The sequence below is a fragment of the Cupressus sempervirens genome, chromosome 8 (assembly GCF_028749045.1).
Source record: "Cupressus sempervirens isolate cs-2001-9-10 chromosome 8, ASM2874904v1, whole genome shotgun sequence".
In the NCBI taxonomy this organism is placed as follows: Eukaryota; Viridiplantae; Streptophyta; class Pinopsida; order Cupressales; family Cupressaceae; genus Cupressus; species Cupressus sempervirens.
In genome coordinates this window covers 322,943,200-322,960,791 of record NC_143125.1, presented here as the reverse complement: position 1 = coordinate 322,960,791, position 17,592 = coordinate 322,943,200, and the positions used below count along the sequence as shown (strand labels likewise).

The 17,592-nt window shown below is 34.2% G+C and overlaps 1 protein-coding gene across 1 annotated transcript in view; it reads right to left on the bottom strand.

The window, feature by feature from the left end:
• Positions 1 to 960: 960 nt before the first annotated feature.
• Positions 961 to 17,592, bottom strand: part of LOC149542674 (UDP-rhamnose/UDP-galactose transporter 6-like) — a 33,479-nt gene continuing 16,847 nt past the window's right edge. Inside the window, exons 5-6 of the mRNA XM_089797554.1 lie at positions 1,823 to 1,984; positions 961 to 1,645 (exon numbers count right to left, since the gene is read on the bottom strand). Of these exons, the coding sequence (XP_089653680.1) occupies positions 1,322 to 1,645; positions 1,823 to 1,984 (486 nt within the window). The 3' untranslated portion in view covers positions 961 to 1,321. The remainder of the gene's footprint in view (positions 1,646 to 1,822; positions 1,985 to 17,592) is intronic.

The window sequence follows — 17,592 nt, the reverse complement described above, 5'->3', positions numbered from 1 at the left end:
ATGTATCTATCTCTGAAAGTATAACAGGAGAGGGCCCTAACCCTCACTTCTTTATCTATCAGAATAAACATCAAGAAATAAGGAATTCTGGGCAAAGTCAGCTAGAACCAATGACAAAACAAGACCAACATATAGGAAATAGCATCAGCCAAGCAGAATGCTTCGAATGTTGTAACAATATTTCAAAGTTATTTTGCCATATTTATCCAATTACAAAGGTATATATCCTAGAAAGGAGAGATGTCTATACATTTCATTTTTTCTTTCTTTTTTAAACATCTAATGTATTACACCATTATGTGAGATTAAATTGAACCCTTCCAAAAACCAAATAAAGAAGTGGCAAAATCTTATGCAAGATAACTCCACTAGTCTAAAAGACGAGAAGTCTGATGATAGATGTTTTAGCATATGGAACAGAAGTCTTTCTAGCATTTACAAAGGTATAAAGGTTCCTTTATTATATAATCTTTATTCTTTAATGCAATTTGTATAATTACCATATTTTTAAAATGCACTGAATTGCTCCAATCCAATCTTCGCCATTTTTTAATTTTAACTTTATGGTAATATACAAATAAAAATTGCAGTTCCCTGCCAACCCATGTCCCAACTACCTCAGTCTGCTCAGCCCAAAAATAAAATGTCTATATATGCCTTTGGATGTATTACTTTCACACATTAATCACAATATTCTTAAGCAGAATTCCCAAAATTTATGAGGTTCTGGATTTTTAACTTATTTTCCCTTATTCAAACCAGATTTTCAAATTTTGGTTAGCTAAATGATCATCACAAACACACACATATATATAGGAGTTAGTTTGCTTCCCCTGATTCACAAATTTATTATATATCATGCCATACAAGCTCTTGCACTAAGATGAAGGGTTGTGAAAAACTGAGAAATAAGCAAATTTCAGAGGCAAAAGAATAGTCTCCGTGCATGTCTCTGCAATGTAGAAGAAAAAGATTGATCTTCATTCTAAAGGATAAGCGTAGAATAAATAATGACAAATGTCTGTGCAAGATACACTAGAACTAGAAATCTTGCTTGCATGTATAAAAACTGCAAGACTACCAAACGGAAAATTCCCTACCTTGCTTCCTGCAACTTGCAAAGGTAACCGTTGGGAAGCACTCTTTACAATAAAAAATGGTTGAATTTTTGGCATACCTTCTGGAACCTTCCCCAACAATTCTAAAAGGGCAATGCCATCCAAAACCTGTATCTAGTTGAAAAACAAATAAAGCCCAAACAATTGTGTATTTTGTTGGGCAGACCTCAAGTATTGCATGAAGTAGACCATATTGTAAGCTATCATACTTTGTCAAGTGCTCCATCTTCAGATACACCAATTTTAGGAATCCTCTCACTCGAAATGGGATACATTCGCCGTTCTTTACCCCCAGGTTTTGATGATGCATTACCATACCAAATCATCCCAATAACAGCTACTAACATGCCAAGAACCACCTGTGCATTCAACCCCTCTTTACCAAAAAAGATGAATCCTAAAACAAGAACAAAAATGGTCTTCATATGGCCAAGAACTTGGAAAGAGACTGCTGTGAAACGACCAATGCAGATAAATTGGCTTAGGTTGGTGCCCACGGCAATCATGCAAGAGAGCACAATGAAGAACTGTATAATGATTGTGCACAGGATTAGCATTCAAAATATTTATTTCAAACCAAAGAACAAAGTCTAAAAGGTGCCTTGAGAGTTGATACCTAAAAGCAAGCTAGAGACATGTCAATGAAAGCAATACCAACATATCCAAGATAACTTTGATCAATGTAATAAAGAATTATAACTTACCACAGATGGTATGGTATAATCATATAGGTCGACTCTCTTCTCTGCCAGCCAATAGTCAAGAAAAGGCCCTAAAATTAGCAGTGTAGCTGCTTGTAATGGTGCAGTATGTCCAAGCAGGTCAAAAGAACCAAGTGAATACTTCCTCTGCAGAGAGTGAACATACTGCACATACAACAGAAATGAAGACACAATTCTATAAGTAGTTCTAAGAGATAATTATTAATGGACTATGATAAAAATCAAATATTAATTAATAAAGAGTATCAATCAATCATTCAATTAGCTTCAATTTATTTTCATGCTTATTATTGAAGTTTACTCTAGCAGTTCCATTCTCTCTATACAAAAGTCATGGGAGGTATGAAGCCTGCCAATATTTTATATAGAAAATGCCTTGGAAAACATCTGTAGGTTCATTTTCATAGTTATCGTAAAGAGAGGTGGTCACAAACAAAGAAAAATCGTCTCACACTTAGCAATTAATGCATATAGGTCCACCAATCCACTGTGCTATAAGACAACAAAACAAGACATTTGATCCTTCCGAGAATGTATCTTTTGGTGAAGTGTTCATACAGAAATGAATTTTTTGGTAAAGAAAAAAGCCCTACCTTGTGCCTCATCATGAGGATGGGTGATGAAGTTGCACAACAGAAACTCTTCATAGAAATAATTCCATGGAGGATTATCTTCAGAACAGTCACAGCTACATTGACCTTTGCATTAACCCCAATAAAGAAGATCATGAAAGGTTCAAAGAAAGATATATTAGTTACAGGGTTGGGCAACAGTTCTTTGACACCAAACAAGGAAATTATACCAAGGATCCTGGATATATGATCAACAAAATATACATGTGCAGGGGTATCTGCTAAGAAAATTTGTTGATACTTGCCACTCACTCACGTACCATCTTCTGCCATACCATGCACATAGTTTGAAACAACTAGTAGCTGGTTTCTCTCTTATCAAAAATTATAATTTTTTTACAAAATTGGTGAATAATTAAAAGATTAACAAGGACAATATATTGATAAACTGTGATGACGTCTCTCCTTTTATGAATTCCTTTATCTCATCACACCAACATCAAGAGTAATGAAATGAATGAGAAAACTTCAACATTGACCAGATATTTGTCTTAAATCGATTTTTTTTAAATTTAGAGAGCAGAGGTTTAAATATAGTGAGGAAGGGGTGATTGGAATACTCTAATGTCCAATGGTACCTAACTTATGTATGGAGAAATTCAACAGATGGCAATTTTAAGTCTTTTTATCAGATGTCTAGATGATGTGAAGTTTTCACACCATTGCCCCATTGCAAATAGGCACCCCCTCTTTTTGTTGAAGTTTGTAGCTGCAATAGAGATCTTTATCTCTGCTCTTATAAAATGGAAATATCTTTGTTAAGACCATTATGGTCACTTTCAGCTAAATGTGACATTTGTGAGAATATTTAAGTTTATATTATATAAAAAGGCATGCGTCATATGTCATGCAAAGAGGCATGCGTATGGAAATGTGACGTGTAATGTGTGGAAATATGAAGGGTCTTATTTTTGGAACTCAAAAAGACCTTCATGCAAAAGATGAAGAGTCTTATTCAATCTATTTATGTTATTGATTGGTATATTGTAAATCAATCAAGTGAAAACCTATGTACTTGAATATTTTATGATCAATAAAAAATATTTTGCAGGTGTGGCTGGGTTTTCCCCTTCAAGTGGAAGGGTTTTCCCAAGATAAATATTTTGAGTCTTTTGTGTATTGATTTTACTCTTCTTTGTTGCTGTTTATCTAATATCTGAGCGAACATTAACACTTTGCGCTTTTGTAGTACAAGTAGTTGTCTTGGGTGGAGACAATTTTCAAGTCTCCAAGCTGAGGAAGTGATTTTGAACATTTGGGCCTGCAAGATAATCAAGTATGTCAAGGATATTCCCAAAAGTTGGGCTAAGATAGTTAGGGACATAGAGTTAGAACCAAGTGGTTTGTGATGAAATGAGCCAAAACCATTTGGAAATCCTTGTCCCAGCTTCAATTTGACCTTAGAATGTCAAGATAGGTTATGGGAGGTTAGAATGTTGAAGGTGTGTTGAATCCTGAAATCGTTAAATGTTGAGTCCAGAATTTTTTGAGACCCCCCCAAAATCTAGATATTATAACTCCAATGAGGCTGAAATCTATCTCAAGCATCTTGACATAATTAAATATAGCTTAAAGTATATAACTTATACTTAAATGTTATATCTATATACATACTCTCACCTCTTGGGCTAAAAAAATTGACTAAGTCTGGAAAAGGAGAACAAGAAATGGTGGAATTCCTCTCATCTCGGGATTTCTGCCAATAGAATCCTCAAAACTCAAAATTTTCACCCTACTTATGGTCTTGATTTTTGATGAAAATTGAAATGACTTGGTGAAAAAAGCAAGAATTGAGAGTCTACGTGGCAAAATGTTGGAATTAAAAGGCAAGAATTGAGAGTCTACGTGGCAAAATGTTGGAATTAAAAGGCATTTTTAAATTAGTTTGACTACCTAGAAGTAGATGCTGGTCGGAAATCCTCTAATCATAGGATTTTTGTCAACCGTCATTATCCTCTAAATTGGAAAATTCTCACCCCCTCCCACCTCCCCTTCTTGCAAGGTAGTTAGGTTGAGTAAAGATTGAATCATACACCGAATAAGGAAAACTTGTGAAAAGAGGCTATGAAATGGTGTAAGGACAAATTTTTTGAGTAATAATGAAAACAAGGAGAAGACATGAGGTGGGGAAATCCTCTGAAAATCCTCTAAATGTAAAATATCTGCCCCTCAAGACTTGGTCAAAATCAGATTGCTAGGCATGTATGAAGGAGAAATCTGCCAAGTAATGTTAAGGAAGCAAGTTTTTTTTTGAGTTACGATATGAAAAGGTGAAACCCATGTCCACCCCTCTAAAATTCGCTATTTACAAAATTTCCAACCTTGCATCATGCCGAGATCTGGAATGAAACTTCAATTGGATACTATAAGAAGAGGAAAGCACATGAAAAAAAAAGTCAACTCATGGCAATGTGCAAGGATTCGTCTTGAGTTTGACGTGGGCACCAGCCTTGATAAACAAAGTCTTTGGTGGAAATCATCCAGTCATAGGATTTCCACCAACCATCAAAAGCCTCCAAATCTAAACCACAAATTAGCCTTGAGAGTGTGAAAGCAAATTAATTTTTTTTTAAAAACATTTTATTTGTCAATTAAGTTCAGGTTGGCCTGCATTGAAATAATTGCCCTTTCACCCTCCCAAATGCCTAGATAATGATGTTCGTTTCAACTCATTTGGCATCCAAGAAAAACAATTCTCCTCCTTTGCAATAGGCAGAGAGCTACCTTTGGATGGATAGCGACTTTTATCCACATATTTAACAGAGAATTTCATCTATTTAGCAGTAATTTTTGTTTGCAGTTGGACAGCGGATTATCTTAAAAGGAAGTGGCAGTCCCAATAAGAAGACACTGCGAGATCAAATCTGGGGATATTGCTTGTAAAATTCATTTTTTTAGCCTGATCATATTTCAGATTTTGCCAAAAATATTGGATCAAACTTACAAATTAAAGCAGTACGGTTTAATCTATTTTGTCGGATATGTAGTTTCACTTCATGAGCTTTTGGGGTTTATTAAAGGGTTGATCATCATTTTGTGAGCTTAATGCTTCTTTTTCTTTTGTCTTGCAAGGTGCTGCAGTCACGGATAGAGGGACCTTAACTAGATCCATCCAAGCATGCAGCAAAAGTAAACACAACAGAGATAACAAGGAATTGGAGAGAACAATGCGAGATCAACTTTTTATTCTCTGGAAATCAATTACAATCAATTGGCAACCTGCCTTCAAACATGCCAGGCAAAACAGGCCTGATTACTTAGGAACCTTTGGTCAAAGACCTCCAATCACTATCTAGTTCCAAGTATCCAATTGCTGCTTGTAGAGATGTACTACATTGCCAATATAGGCACCGCAACACGCAGGTCAGCCCAAGAAAGAATTACATTCCCCAAGATCAGGAAACATATTACAACATTATAAGGGCAGGTCCTAAATTATAAAAGAAAAATTACATAAATCATTTGAGAACTTGTGGTCTGAGATTTAGGTCCACATATGATCCTAGAACAGAGAGATATGTGTCACTGATGACTGCCAAACATAGATTGTCATCGCAAATCAAAAGTCCACAAACAGGTCCAAAGTTGCGAACCTAGGAAGATGTCCAGAATTCAGTCCTGATAAGAATCCCACGTTTGTAGGTGTTAGCTCAAACAAAAGATTGTTCACCTGATCTCTCTCAGACTGTACAAACCGGCATACAAGAACAAACTAGAAACAAATAATTTTGGTTGATGCGAGATTGCTTTGAACCCAAGATGCTCCTGCATCAGACACTCGGGATTATTAAGAATGTGAGTCTCTCACTTTAATGTTTAAAAAGAATCAAAATAATCCAACTCAGCTTGAGAAATCCATGAAGAATCCTCAACTGGTCTATCTTTCCATTTTACCAAATACTCTATAAACTTCCTACTTTTGGTACTCCTTCCAACTCTAGTGTCCAAGATTCTTTCTATTCCTTCCAACTGCTTCTTAGGATAATGTTGTTTCATATCTTAACCATCCTCCGAACTCAAATCAGTTTTATGTGACTCATTCAAATTTGCAACATTGAATATAGGCGATATGTCCATGTCCTCCGATAATTCAACTTCATAAGCATTTCTAGAATCAAATGTCTTCAAGATCCTACAAGGTCAAAACTTTTTCATCATCAATTTGCTATAAGTTCCAACTAGAAATCTCTATTTCTTCCAATGAACCATAAATGTGTCGCCTACTTGATAATCCTTGTCTCCTAGTTCTATTAGCCTTTTCCAATGTCCTCCAAATGGCACAGGCTATCCAGCCCACAAAATTCATGTGCCCATCTCATGCCCTTCCCATCAGCATAGACTCATGCGCGTGCAATTGTCCAATCAGATAGCACCCATGTACCCCACTATATTGAATTATTCATACAAAAAAGTGAATACTAAGTTTTTTAATTTAAGTAAATTTATAAAGTTTATCATTCTTTTATTCTAAGAAGCCGGATTCGTCCCCTATTGCCTGGATTGGGGTCCGGGTCTGGATTCACATCCGGATTCGCTACGGGTCTGGGCAGGGTCCTTAGTTTGGACTGCGGGTTCACTCGGGTCCTTGTTGGAGCGAACCCACGGCAAACCTACAACTAACCCGGGAGGAGCCAGGGCAATAGGGTCCAAAATGTGAAATAAAACAACTTTAAAGAGTGTTTTTTTTAAATAAAAAAATCATATAACTCTAAAAGGAACCTAGTAAAAAACATTTCACTCATCTAATCTCTTATGTTGAGGAGGATGATGATATAGCAGCATATAAGACTAGTGGAACCAGTTTGGGTTCCAATGATGAGGATCTAAATATAGTTGCAGTTGGGGATGAAGCCATTGATCTCTCATTTTATGATGATACATTTGATCCTTGAAGGGCATTTGATGCTATGATCATTGATAAACTACTAAACATTTGTCATCTATCATTATGTTTCAAACTTTATTATTTGATGAACTACTCTATGTTTTGCAATTTAGTAATTCAATGTATGATTTTCTTTAGAATCATACAGATAGATTAATGAGAGAGTATTTAATGTTTATTGTTGACAATTAGCATTAGTTAATGATCAAGCAACAATTATTCATACTATGAAATACTTTATTTTGCAAATATGCATGTTTCTCGTCTGTCTGTGTGTAATATATATGCTCACAAGCCCACCCACGAACCCAAATGGGAAAAAAAAATTGCCTCAACCCACGGAACTCGAATGTCGAACCCGAATCAACAACTTAGCTTATATTTTAACCTAATTTATATAAATAGTTTGTAATTTTATTAGAATATTTTTTGAATTTTACAATTTTATTAAAAAATCTTCTTTTATTTTTAAATATTTATATTTTGATTTTCTAAATATATTTTTTTCGAAATTTTATTTTTTATTAGTTTAATAACAATATAGACCATATTTTCCAACAACTACATTTTTAATGAGGATTAAATTTTAGAAATTAAATTAATTTTCTATATAAAATTATATGAATATTTTTATATATAAAATTTTATGGAATATTTTTATAAAATGAAAATAATGTTATCTATATAGTTAAATATAAAACTTCGTTATTAAAATGACAAATAGATGTGTTGAATTATAAACTAAGGTTAAACTATTCTAAAATTGTAACTAATTATTATCTAATGAAGTATCATAAAAATGTTCTAGACATATTGCTAGCAGTGAAAATGATGGTAATGATTTTATTTTTCTAATGTTATAAGTACTTAAAGAATGTTTGTAAATGTATATATAGTCTTATAAGTAGTAATAAATGTATTTATATCTATTAATTTGTAGATAAATATATAGTTTTTTATTATAAATACAAATCAAATATATGTATGAATAAAATAACAATTAACAGTAGAAATGTAAGTGTGTACGGTAGAGAAAGTTAAAAAAAAAATTTAGTCATGTATCAAATATCAATTAATTATATGTTGAAATGGTTTTGATTATGTGTGTATGGTAGAGAAAGTTTTTTAAAAATAGTATTTTAGTCATGTATCAAATATCAATTAATTATATATTAGAAATATTTTTTATTATATGTAGAGATGTTAAAATTTTCAAATATAAACATGTAACCAAAAATGATATATTTTCATATAAATAGTAAAAATTTCTTATTTACTAATAAAAAAATTAATTATAAAATAAGTATCCTTGATATATTGTTATTAAAAAAGTAAACTTTAAAATTTCTAAAATGATACTTAATAATTAAGTATCCTTGATATATTGTTATTAAAAAATTAAACTTTAAAATTTCTAAAATGATACTTAATAATTAAAACAGTAATTTTTATATCTTTTATTAAAAAAATTAGCTTCATGATTACGTTATATGATAGCATAAAAGAAAAATATATATATATATATATATTTAAATAAATTAACTTAAAATGAAAGAATAAGATAAAAAAAGATATTAATGTCCAACAAGAGACCACAAATGGGCCTAAAGGACTGAAAGTACAAACACAACAATAATTTAGGCACAAGCATTACAACATAACATTAATTTGTGAGCCTCTCATCTAGGAGGTCTTGGGTTCAAAACTACTCAAGTTTAACACATAATAATTATTGATTTCAACAAATAATAATAACTAATCTAGACTTCAGCACCATAGCTATCAAAAAATATATATAATAAATCTATTTAAATTTAATGAAAAAAAAAAATCAGTTTTTTATAAAACAATCTATGCTCTTAACAGTTTAAATTTGTGGTACGATTTGATTGGAGACCATAGGACTGTCAGTTGCATGCACAGTAGTGGTTAATTGCACACATAGAAGTCTATGATTATGGGCGTCATATGGGATGGGCACATGAATTTTGTCGGCCGGATAGTCGGCACCCATCCAAATGATGAATTATCTTCCTCATGCAATGACTTCATAAGATCAGCAAATTCCTCTACTTCAGCACTCTTTATCCTCTAAACTAATATTCCTTAGTTCTCAATATCCTTTAGGACTCATACTTGTAGCTACTTCAAATGGTGTTCTTCTTGTGCTCCTATTCATTGAATTATTTAATGTAAATTCTGCTTGTGTCAAAACCAAATCCCAATCACCAGGCTTATCTCCAACTAAACTCCTTAACAAATTTCCTAAACTCTTGTTCACGGCCTTTGATTGACCATCAATTTGTGGGTGAAAAGTAGATCTATATTTCAAATCAGCAATCATCTTCTTCCAAAGTGTCCTTCACAAATATCCTACAAATTTGCTATCTTTGCCTCAAACTATACATCTTAGTAATCCATGCAATCTCACAATCTCCTTAAAAATTAAGTCTACTACATGCATTGCATCTAAAGTCTTCTTACAAGGAATGAGATGTTTAATCTTAAAAGATCTATCCACCACCACAAATATAGAATCGTTACCTCTTTGCATCTTAGGCAATCCCAAAACAAAATCCATGCTAATATCCTCCCAAGGTCTACTAGGTATAGGTAAAGCTGTATACAATCCCACTTTATAACAATTACACTAACCAACTTGACAAACCCTACTACTTTGAACAAATTTCCTGACATCCTTATTAATTTGGGGCCAATAATACCTTTCACTTACTAAGTTCACTGTTTTGGCAATACCATAGTGTCCTGCAAGTCCTCCACCATGTTTCTCCTTAATCAAATTATCCCTCATTGATCCTCTCCGTGTGCCCAACTAAACTCCTCCTAATAACATTTTATCTTCAATAAAATAATCCAAACACCTACTTCTATTTGTCATAACAAGTTCCTTCCAAGCTTTCCATGGTTCTACAAAATCAGGGTCAGCTTCATACAAAGTTTTCAATTCATCAAATCTAAGCACTTTTACTCTCATCTCTATTCGCATAGGAGTAATTGATGATATTTTAAATATATAGTCTCATAAAGTTGTACATAATAATCTTCACTGTGGTGGACTTTATTGCCCAAATAAACAAGGCACTGGTCTTTGGAGTCATTGAAGTACAATCATTGGATTTATGGTTGAAGTCAGTGATTCTTTTTTGTATTCCCTTCTTGCAAGCATCAACCCATATATTGAGAACCTTATATAACATTCAAGTATTTGAAGCATTCACATAACTTTTATTTTCTAAAGATTTGTCAACCTAAGAATTTATAAGATTTAAATTTGCTATAGAAAAGCTTTGAATGAAGACACAAGGGTTCAAGGAAGGTTTACCCTCCTAGGTTTAGCGAAGCCTAAAATGCAAGGGAACTGAGATTATTGCCATTCGTTGGCCAAAACTAATTGAGTAATCCTATTGGAGAATTGGAAAAACTCTTGGATTTCCAATATTTGACAATATCTTGTGTAATGGAACACCTAACAATGCAAATAAAATCTCTCATGAAGGTATCCATGAATTCTTTATGTTCCTAAATCCATTTTTTGAAGAGGAAGTAGAAAAAGATATGTTTGAGTTCTCTATGTTCTTGAATCCATTACTTAAAGAGGATTTTCTAAGCAATCAAGTCCATCAGCATCATGATGAAGATCACAGGCCTAATGACAATTTTGAAGATGATGAAACTCAAGATTTGTGTGGGTAGGGGTATTTAGAAAGTGAGACATGCATTAGTTAATCCTATGAGCAAGAGTTGTCTCAAACAATGAGATGGAATCTGACAGACATAATGAGGAGAGCATGTTGAAGAATAGTTCTGAAATTATTTGAGTGTGCCATCTGATTAAATTCTTGATAAAAGAGAAGTAACATTTCTTGAATATGAGCTACCTTCAGAACCTTCTTGTGAAGAGAAACAATATCTAGAGTATGAAAACATGGTAATTTGTGTGCAAGAGGACAATCAAGCAAAAAAGATTTATTCTGATGCTTGTATGATTAATCACATGCATAATCATAAAGATCTTCCATTCAGCAAAGACCACAGTGCACCTGATGACTCAAAAGCAAAACATAAGTCTGATACAAAAGACATATTTGATGAAGCAGAACCAATGAGTATTCTCCATAAGGATGATGCATCTAATACAGCAAGGGGTTGGATGTTGAGACTAAACCATTCTGAAATGTGTTTCTTTTCAAATACTCCTGTTGATAAGGAAAAGGCAAATTCTGATCCTAAGCAAGTGATGAAGGGAAAGCATACTATGATAAGGAGTGAGTTGTTGCATGGTCAGAGTCAAGTGCTCGGTAAAGGAAAGAATCAAGGTTCACTTTTGGGTGGGCCTGGGGGGCCCAACCAATTTCACTTTGCATCTGGAGAAGTAGGCCAGATCTGGATAAGTATGGCACCTGGCCTACTTCTCCAGAGATAGTTGGATACTCATTATGCTCACAAGGAGCATATGTCCCCAATAAGAGTCATTGATGGGGCCCTTTTTTTGGTAAAATCAGGGCCTCCATTTGAGAAACAATATTGGAGACTTGGTCAAATATTGTCATTGATGTTAAAATACTCAGTTGATATTGTAGGAAATGAGGATTACTTTCATGTTGACACATGTCTATTGAAAAATCTGTTATATGGCATTCCTTCTATAACAAATAAGGAAATTGAGAAATGCATTTGTTGCTTACTTTTGAAAGCATGATTCTATTTTTATCTCACAGTATCCACGAAGGATCTGTATGCCACGATATCATTGGCAAAGTTGCAAAAGAACTTACGAACATATTTCAACATGTAGCATTAAGGAAGAATTATTATACATTCAAGATAATGAAGCAAGCAAATCCTCCAGGAAACAGAAAAAACATTTAAGAGAAGATGGTACAAAATGCAAATCTTCTGAAAGTTTCCTCATATGTCACTTGTCAAATAATTTGGAATATTCGAGTATGATGTGCATTCCAAGGGAGTCAGTTGTGCTTGTTCTTGATGCTAATTCACGGGTACTTCCTTGGAAAAGCTTGCCAATTCTTCAAAACCAAAAAGTTTATTATATGCCATCTGTAGGAAGCACTTCAGCAGTAATGATTTCCAGAGTCTATGTGCCAATGGTGGATACTTCTGACTAACAAACCAATCATGGACTCTTACAATGCATTCTATTTGTTGAGTCCAGGTGGAGACCTCAATACCACACAGGTTGCATTTGAGGATTGGTTCAAGAATCAACGAGGCTGGAAGGGAAAATCTGGAGAAGTTCCAGCTCCTGAGGAGCACATTTTTGCTCTCCAGATACATGGCCTTTTTATCTATTTTGGACATGGAAGAGGAGATCAATATATTCCTGAAAGAAATATCGAGAGGCTGGATTATTGCACAGTTGTGTTTCTTATGGGATGTAGTAGTGGCTGTCTTTCTTATAAAGGGGATTATGAATCAGTTGGTATACCATTGTCATAATTGAATGCAGGTTGCCCTTTTATTATAGCCAACCTTTGGGTGGTGACAGACACAGCATTGAACTCACCGATATCAGAAGGCTCTTCTCAGCATTGAACAAGTTACAGGGTACGCATTAAGAAGCCATCAGATACCAAGTTGGCTGTATTATCAACAATGTTAAGACGTCATCTACTTTTGCTATCAGGAGGGCAACAAAATAATTGTTTCCAAACAGAAGTGAATTTTTGTTGGAGACCCAAGTGCTTTAAAATAAGCGAACAAGTCATCCTTGCATCCATTGCCAAGGATACAGGATCGACATGATTCCCCTGATCAATTTTCCACTAACATAAGTTCTCCACCAAGTTTCCAGATCTGTCACCTCAAGGCGGCTTTCAAGAAGAATTGCACAGCAAACAAAAAAACAACCACGAAGGACTGGGTAGTTTGATTGAAGGATGTAGACTATTCATATGATTGAAATGGCTACGGTTTTATGGAGTTTGTTTCACGTGCATCTAGAGAAAAAGCATTGTAAATATTAATCGAAGAAACCTAATTTCAAATAAATATTGCATAAAATCTATCCAACCAAGTGATGGAGATCTTCAGTAGATATGCATAATGGTGAAAACCGCTGGAGAGATACATAAAACCAAGACTCATATTAGTTTTGTCAAGCCCAATGACAGTTCAAATTATCACGAGTTGCACAAAAGTCATAATAAATCAATAAAAATTATTTTATTTCTAATATAATAAACCATGTCAAATTATTATCTTTCAATTCTAACAAAGGATTAGTTATCCTTTATGATAGGGTGCGTTGATTAGGAAATATCCATTCATTCCTCCATTCACTTATAAATACAAAATATTTCATTTGTCAAAGAACAAGAGGTAAAAAGAGAAGTAATTCTATTACAGAGATATATTCAGATTTTTGTAAGATAATGGATTAAAAAAGAAAAGCTTGTAACATGAACTAATATGTTATATTTAAATGATAAATGAAAGCCTCATTAAGGCAAAGAAATAAACTACATTTTGGATTTGTCCTTTATGATCAGTAAGGTAATTATTGAATAGTTCCTAATAAAGTTCATGTATTAGATTTTTATCGCATTCTTTGTTTGACAATCAAAGATAATGTGAAATATATGTGTTTCCTCATCTCTGTCTAATTGGGCTTCTCACCAAAGAAGTTAAGTCCTTTGGACTAGCATTGAATTGCATAGATAATTTGTCTTCCACATTTAGAGCACAAGAATAATTGATGATATTTTAAAGTATATTGTCTCAAAAAGTTGTACATAGTAATATTCATTGTGGTAAACTTTATTGCCCAAATAAACAAGTCACTGGTCTTTGTAATCATTGGATTTATAGTTGAAGTCAGCAATTCTTTTATGTATTTCCTTCTTGCAAGCATCAACTCAATTATTGAAAAATCTTATATAAAACATTCAACCATTTCAAGTATTAATATAACTTTTTTTTAATCAAATTTAAAGATTTTGCCAACTAAGAACTCACAAAGCCTAAATTCGCTATAAAAAAGCTTTGAACCAAGTCACAAGGGTTTAAGGAAGGTTTACCCGCCTAGGTTTAGCAAAGCCTAAAGTGCAGGGGAATTAAATCAGGAGTTATTCCCATTCATTGGCCAAAACTAATTCAGTAATCCTTTAAGAGAATTGGCAAAGCTCTTGGATTTCCAATCTGTGGTTTTGGGAACCAACAAGTTGGAAGAAATTTCATCATCTAATGCACTATTTTCAATTTCATTTAAAGTATTTTCCTCCACCTCATAATGTCTGACCTCATCTTCTATTATGTCATCATTTTCAAATGATTCATAATCAGGGAAAATTGTATTTCTTCATTGGGAACATCAAGATGCTCATTAATAACAACTTTTAAGTCACCAAGAGGCTAGAGTATCCCTTACCATCATCCAACTCCTTGCAAGTTTGGTAATCATTATGTTGGATCTCGATTTGGGGGTCTTAACTTCCTCGTCGTTGATCTGAGCTTTGGCTTATTCTTCTTCCCTATTATCCTCACAAATGTGACAAGTGACCAAGTACGCTTGCAAGAAAAACAAGTATGCTCTTCCCTCATTTGGTCCTTGCTCATTTTCTAAGATCCTGCAACCTGCATGCCCATTGATATCAACTCATTGTTCGTCATGTGATCCTTGAACCTTCCAATTTTATGCTCAATTAATTCCTTCGTGAGCTCATAAGTCGTGAGTGAGATTTTATATTCCCCTCTCCAAAATGAAAATCTGATTGTTATTGTGTGCATACTTCATCATGCTCATCTAAGATTAGGGACCTAAGAGTTTTAATACATGCTCTCACATTGTCCAATTGATGCTTCATGAACTCCCCCGAGAAAAATTGAAATAGCTAAAGATCTAACATGATGATATAGAATCTGATTTTTGCCATAAGTTTCAAGTTTTTAGCACTTTTACCGAAGGTGGGGTTTTTGACATTGTATAGTCCACCTAGTCTGTCCACAATCAATTGTAGGACCTTCCTCAATATGCCGTCATTGTAGGGTGTAACCAGGGCTATTATTCAAATAATTTTGCTAAGACAACAAACAACCAATAGTCTCACATCCTCACATCGTAGCTCCATTAACCTGTGCTAGACTAAGGCAACTGTTGAGGGTTGCAAAGCCCGATTCAAAAGCCTCCAATCAGGCTGGTCCATTTTGGATAAACATAAATCCAGCCTCCAATTTAGAGAGAAGACCATTCAATGATTTCACGGACTGTAACTGGAAACCCATTATATAGAGCCCATTACTGATTTCTTCTTCTTTCTGCCAGTTTCTTAGTTGTTCACCCTTAAAAGTCTCATTATATTCTTTAGAGAACACGTTGTTTTTCATATTTTCCATTATCCTTATTTTGTTTTCTCCCAGCTGAATGTCCTGCCCAAATCTGATGTGCTGTTCCACAGTTTGTAAGACACCACTTTTGATTGGTAACTGTTGAAATGGACAACGTTGTCTGGCAGCTTCGTTGCCTTGCCAGAATGGTCACTTCCAATCTGAGCCTGCTGTACATAGATGACAATAAGAACTACTATGTTTGTCATTGTGGGCAGTAAACAGTAGTAACCCCTGTCCTATATGGCCTTAAGAGTTTTGTTTAGCCAATTGTAAATGGTTATCAGCATTTGCAGATATAAGTTCCTTGTTCTCAACAATTGGCAATCTTCTTGTATGTAATGAATAGAATACTACCAACACTTTGTAGTTGTTGTAGAATCATTGATTCCCGTGCTAGGTAGCACCACCATGAACTCCTCACAATTATCGTTACAGAGCCACAAGAATAGTCTTTGTAACCTCGCAGCTTTCCCTGTTATGGTACTCACGTGCAGCTCTCCCCAAAATACATGTCCAACTGCCGCTCAGAATAAAATAAGTACTTGCAATATACTACTGTGATGAATGCTTTTTGTAATTGGAGGGCCAACTCATCATGAAGTCCCATCACAGTATTTAGTTTCACAGATAGTGATTGAGCTTGTGCTCTCCAATCTGTTTTGCTCTCCCAACGGCTATGTAATCTCAAACAATGATCATATGATACTTCAGTTAACTCTGTTATGTTTGAATTTCAACACTCTTCTCCAATGGCTGCAATACTCCAAATACTTGCTTAGAACTAAATATTGACCCCTGACGCCACAGGTAAGAATGTTCACAGCAAGTAGAGAAACCACAATAAACGAAAAAATATCCCAGCAACCTCACAATGGATAGAGCCCTGGTTCAAGTTAAATAAAAATAGCACTGTACGAGCACCAGCTATAATCTTTGGAATGCTCCAACCTGAACAAGACACCACTAATAAAGAATATGTGGCCCACCACTGTATAGCTCTTCAGCATAAAAAATAGTGGATTCATGTCTCCATAAATCTTCCACTTTCCTTATATTTATGGTAGCTGTATATTTAAATGTGGCTCGTGGACTTATAGCTTTTGACCAAATATTAAACTTAGTAACTTTAAAACATTACATTGTATATGATGCATTTGATGGAAAAGTCTACTGTGAATTCTTTAAGTCTTCATCGTCGAAACCATAATTAGCTTTGATTACACCTCACTTCCTATTTTGGGAATTTTTTGACAGTGTATTACTTGTCCGACATTCCACAACAAGTATATAATTTATCATGATACCATGATACTTCTAGTTGAAGTCCATAAAAGTCAAGGAGCTCGGCCTATAGGTGGGCTTGATTAAAATTTAGAATCTTAGATAGTCAAACCATTATTCAAAGACCACAATATTGTTCACAACAAATATGAAAGGCACATTTTAATGAATATAGAGACTATACTACCTGGGCTTGTTCTAAAATCAGTCATGTGAATTGGTAGATGTAGATTTAATCTATGCTAATGTCCTCTTGTAAAATCCATAAGGCTCTATGTAAAAAGGGAATGCCCCTTTCCACTCATAAAATCATGAAATTCATAAAGCTATGTAAAAGGGAATGCCCCGTTAGCCTGTTGTTAAATAAGGTGTGCTCATTATATATTTTGTAATTAATTAACAGGACGAAAGTCCCACACTGAATGGAGGATGCTGTAGAAATTTTAATAAGATATTAATAAAAAGGTCTTCGCTGTTTATTTAGCCAAAAAAAAAAACAAGTGGTTCAAAATAGTTGGAATGAAATGCTCATACATGTGTTACTTCTAAGCTTCCATTCACTAGACTAGGTCGCCTGCAGTTCCAAA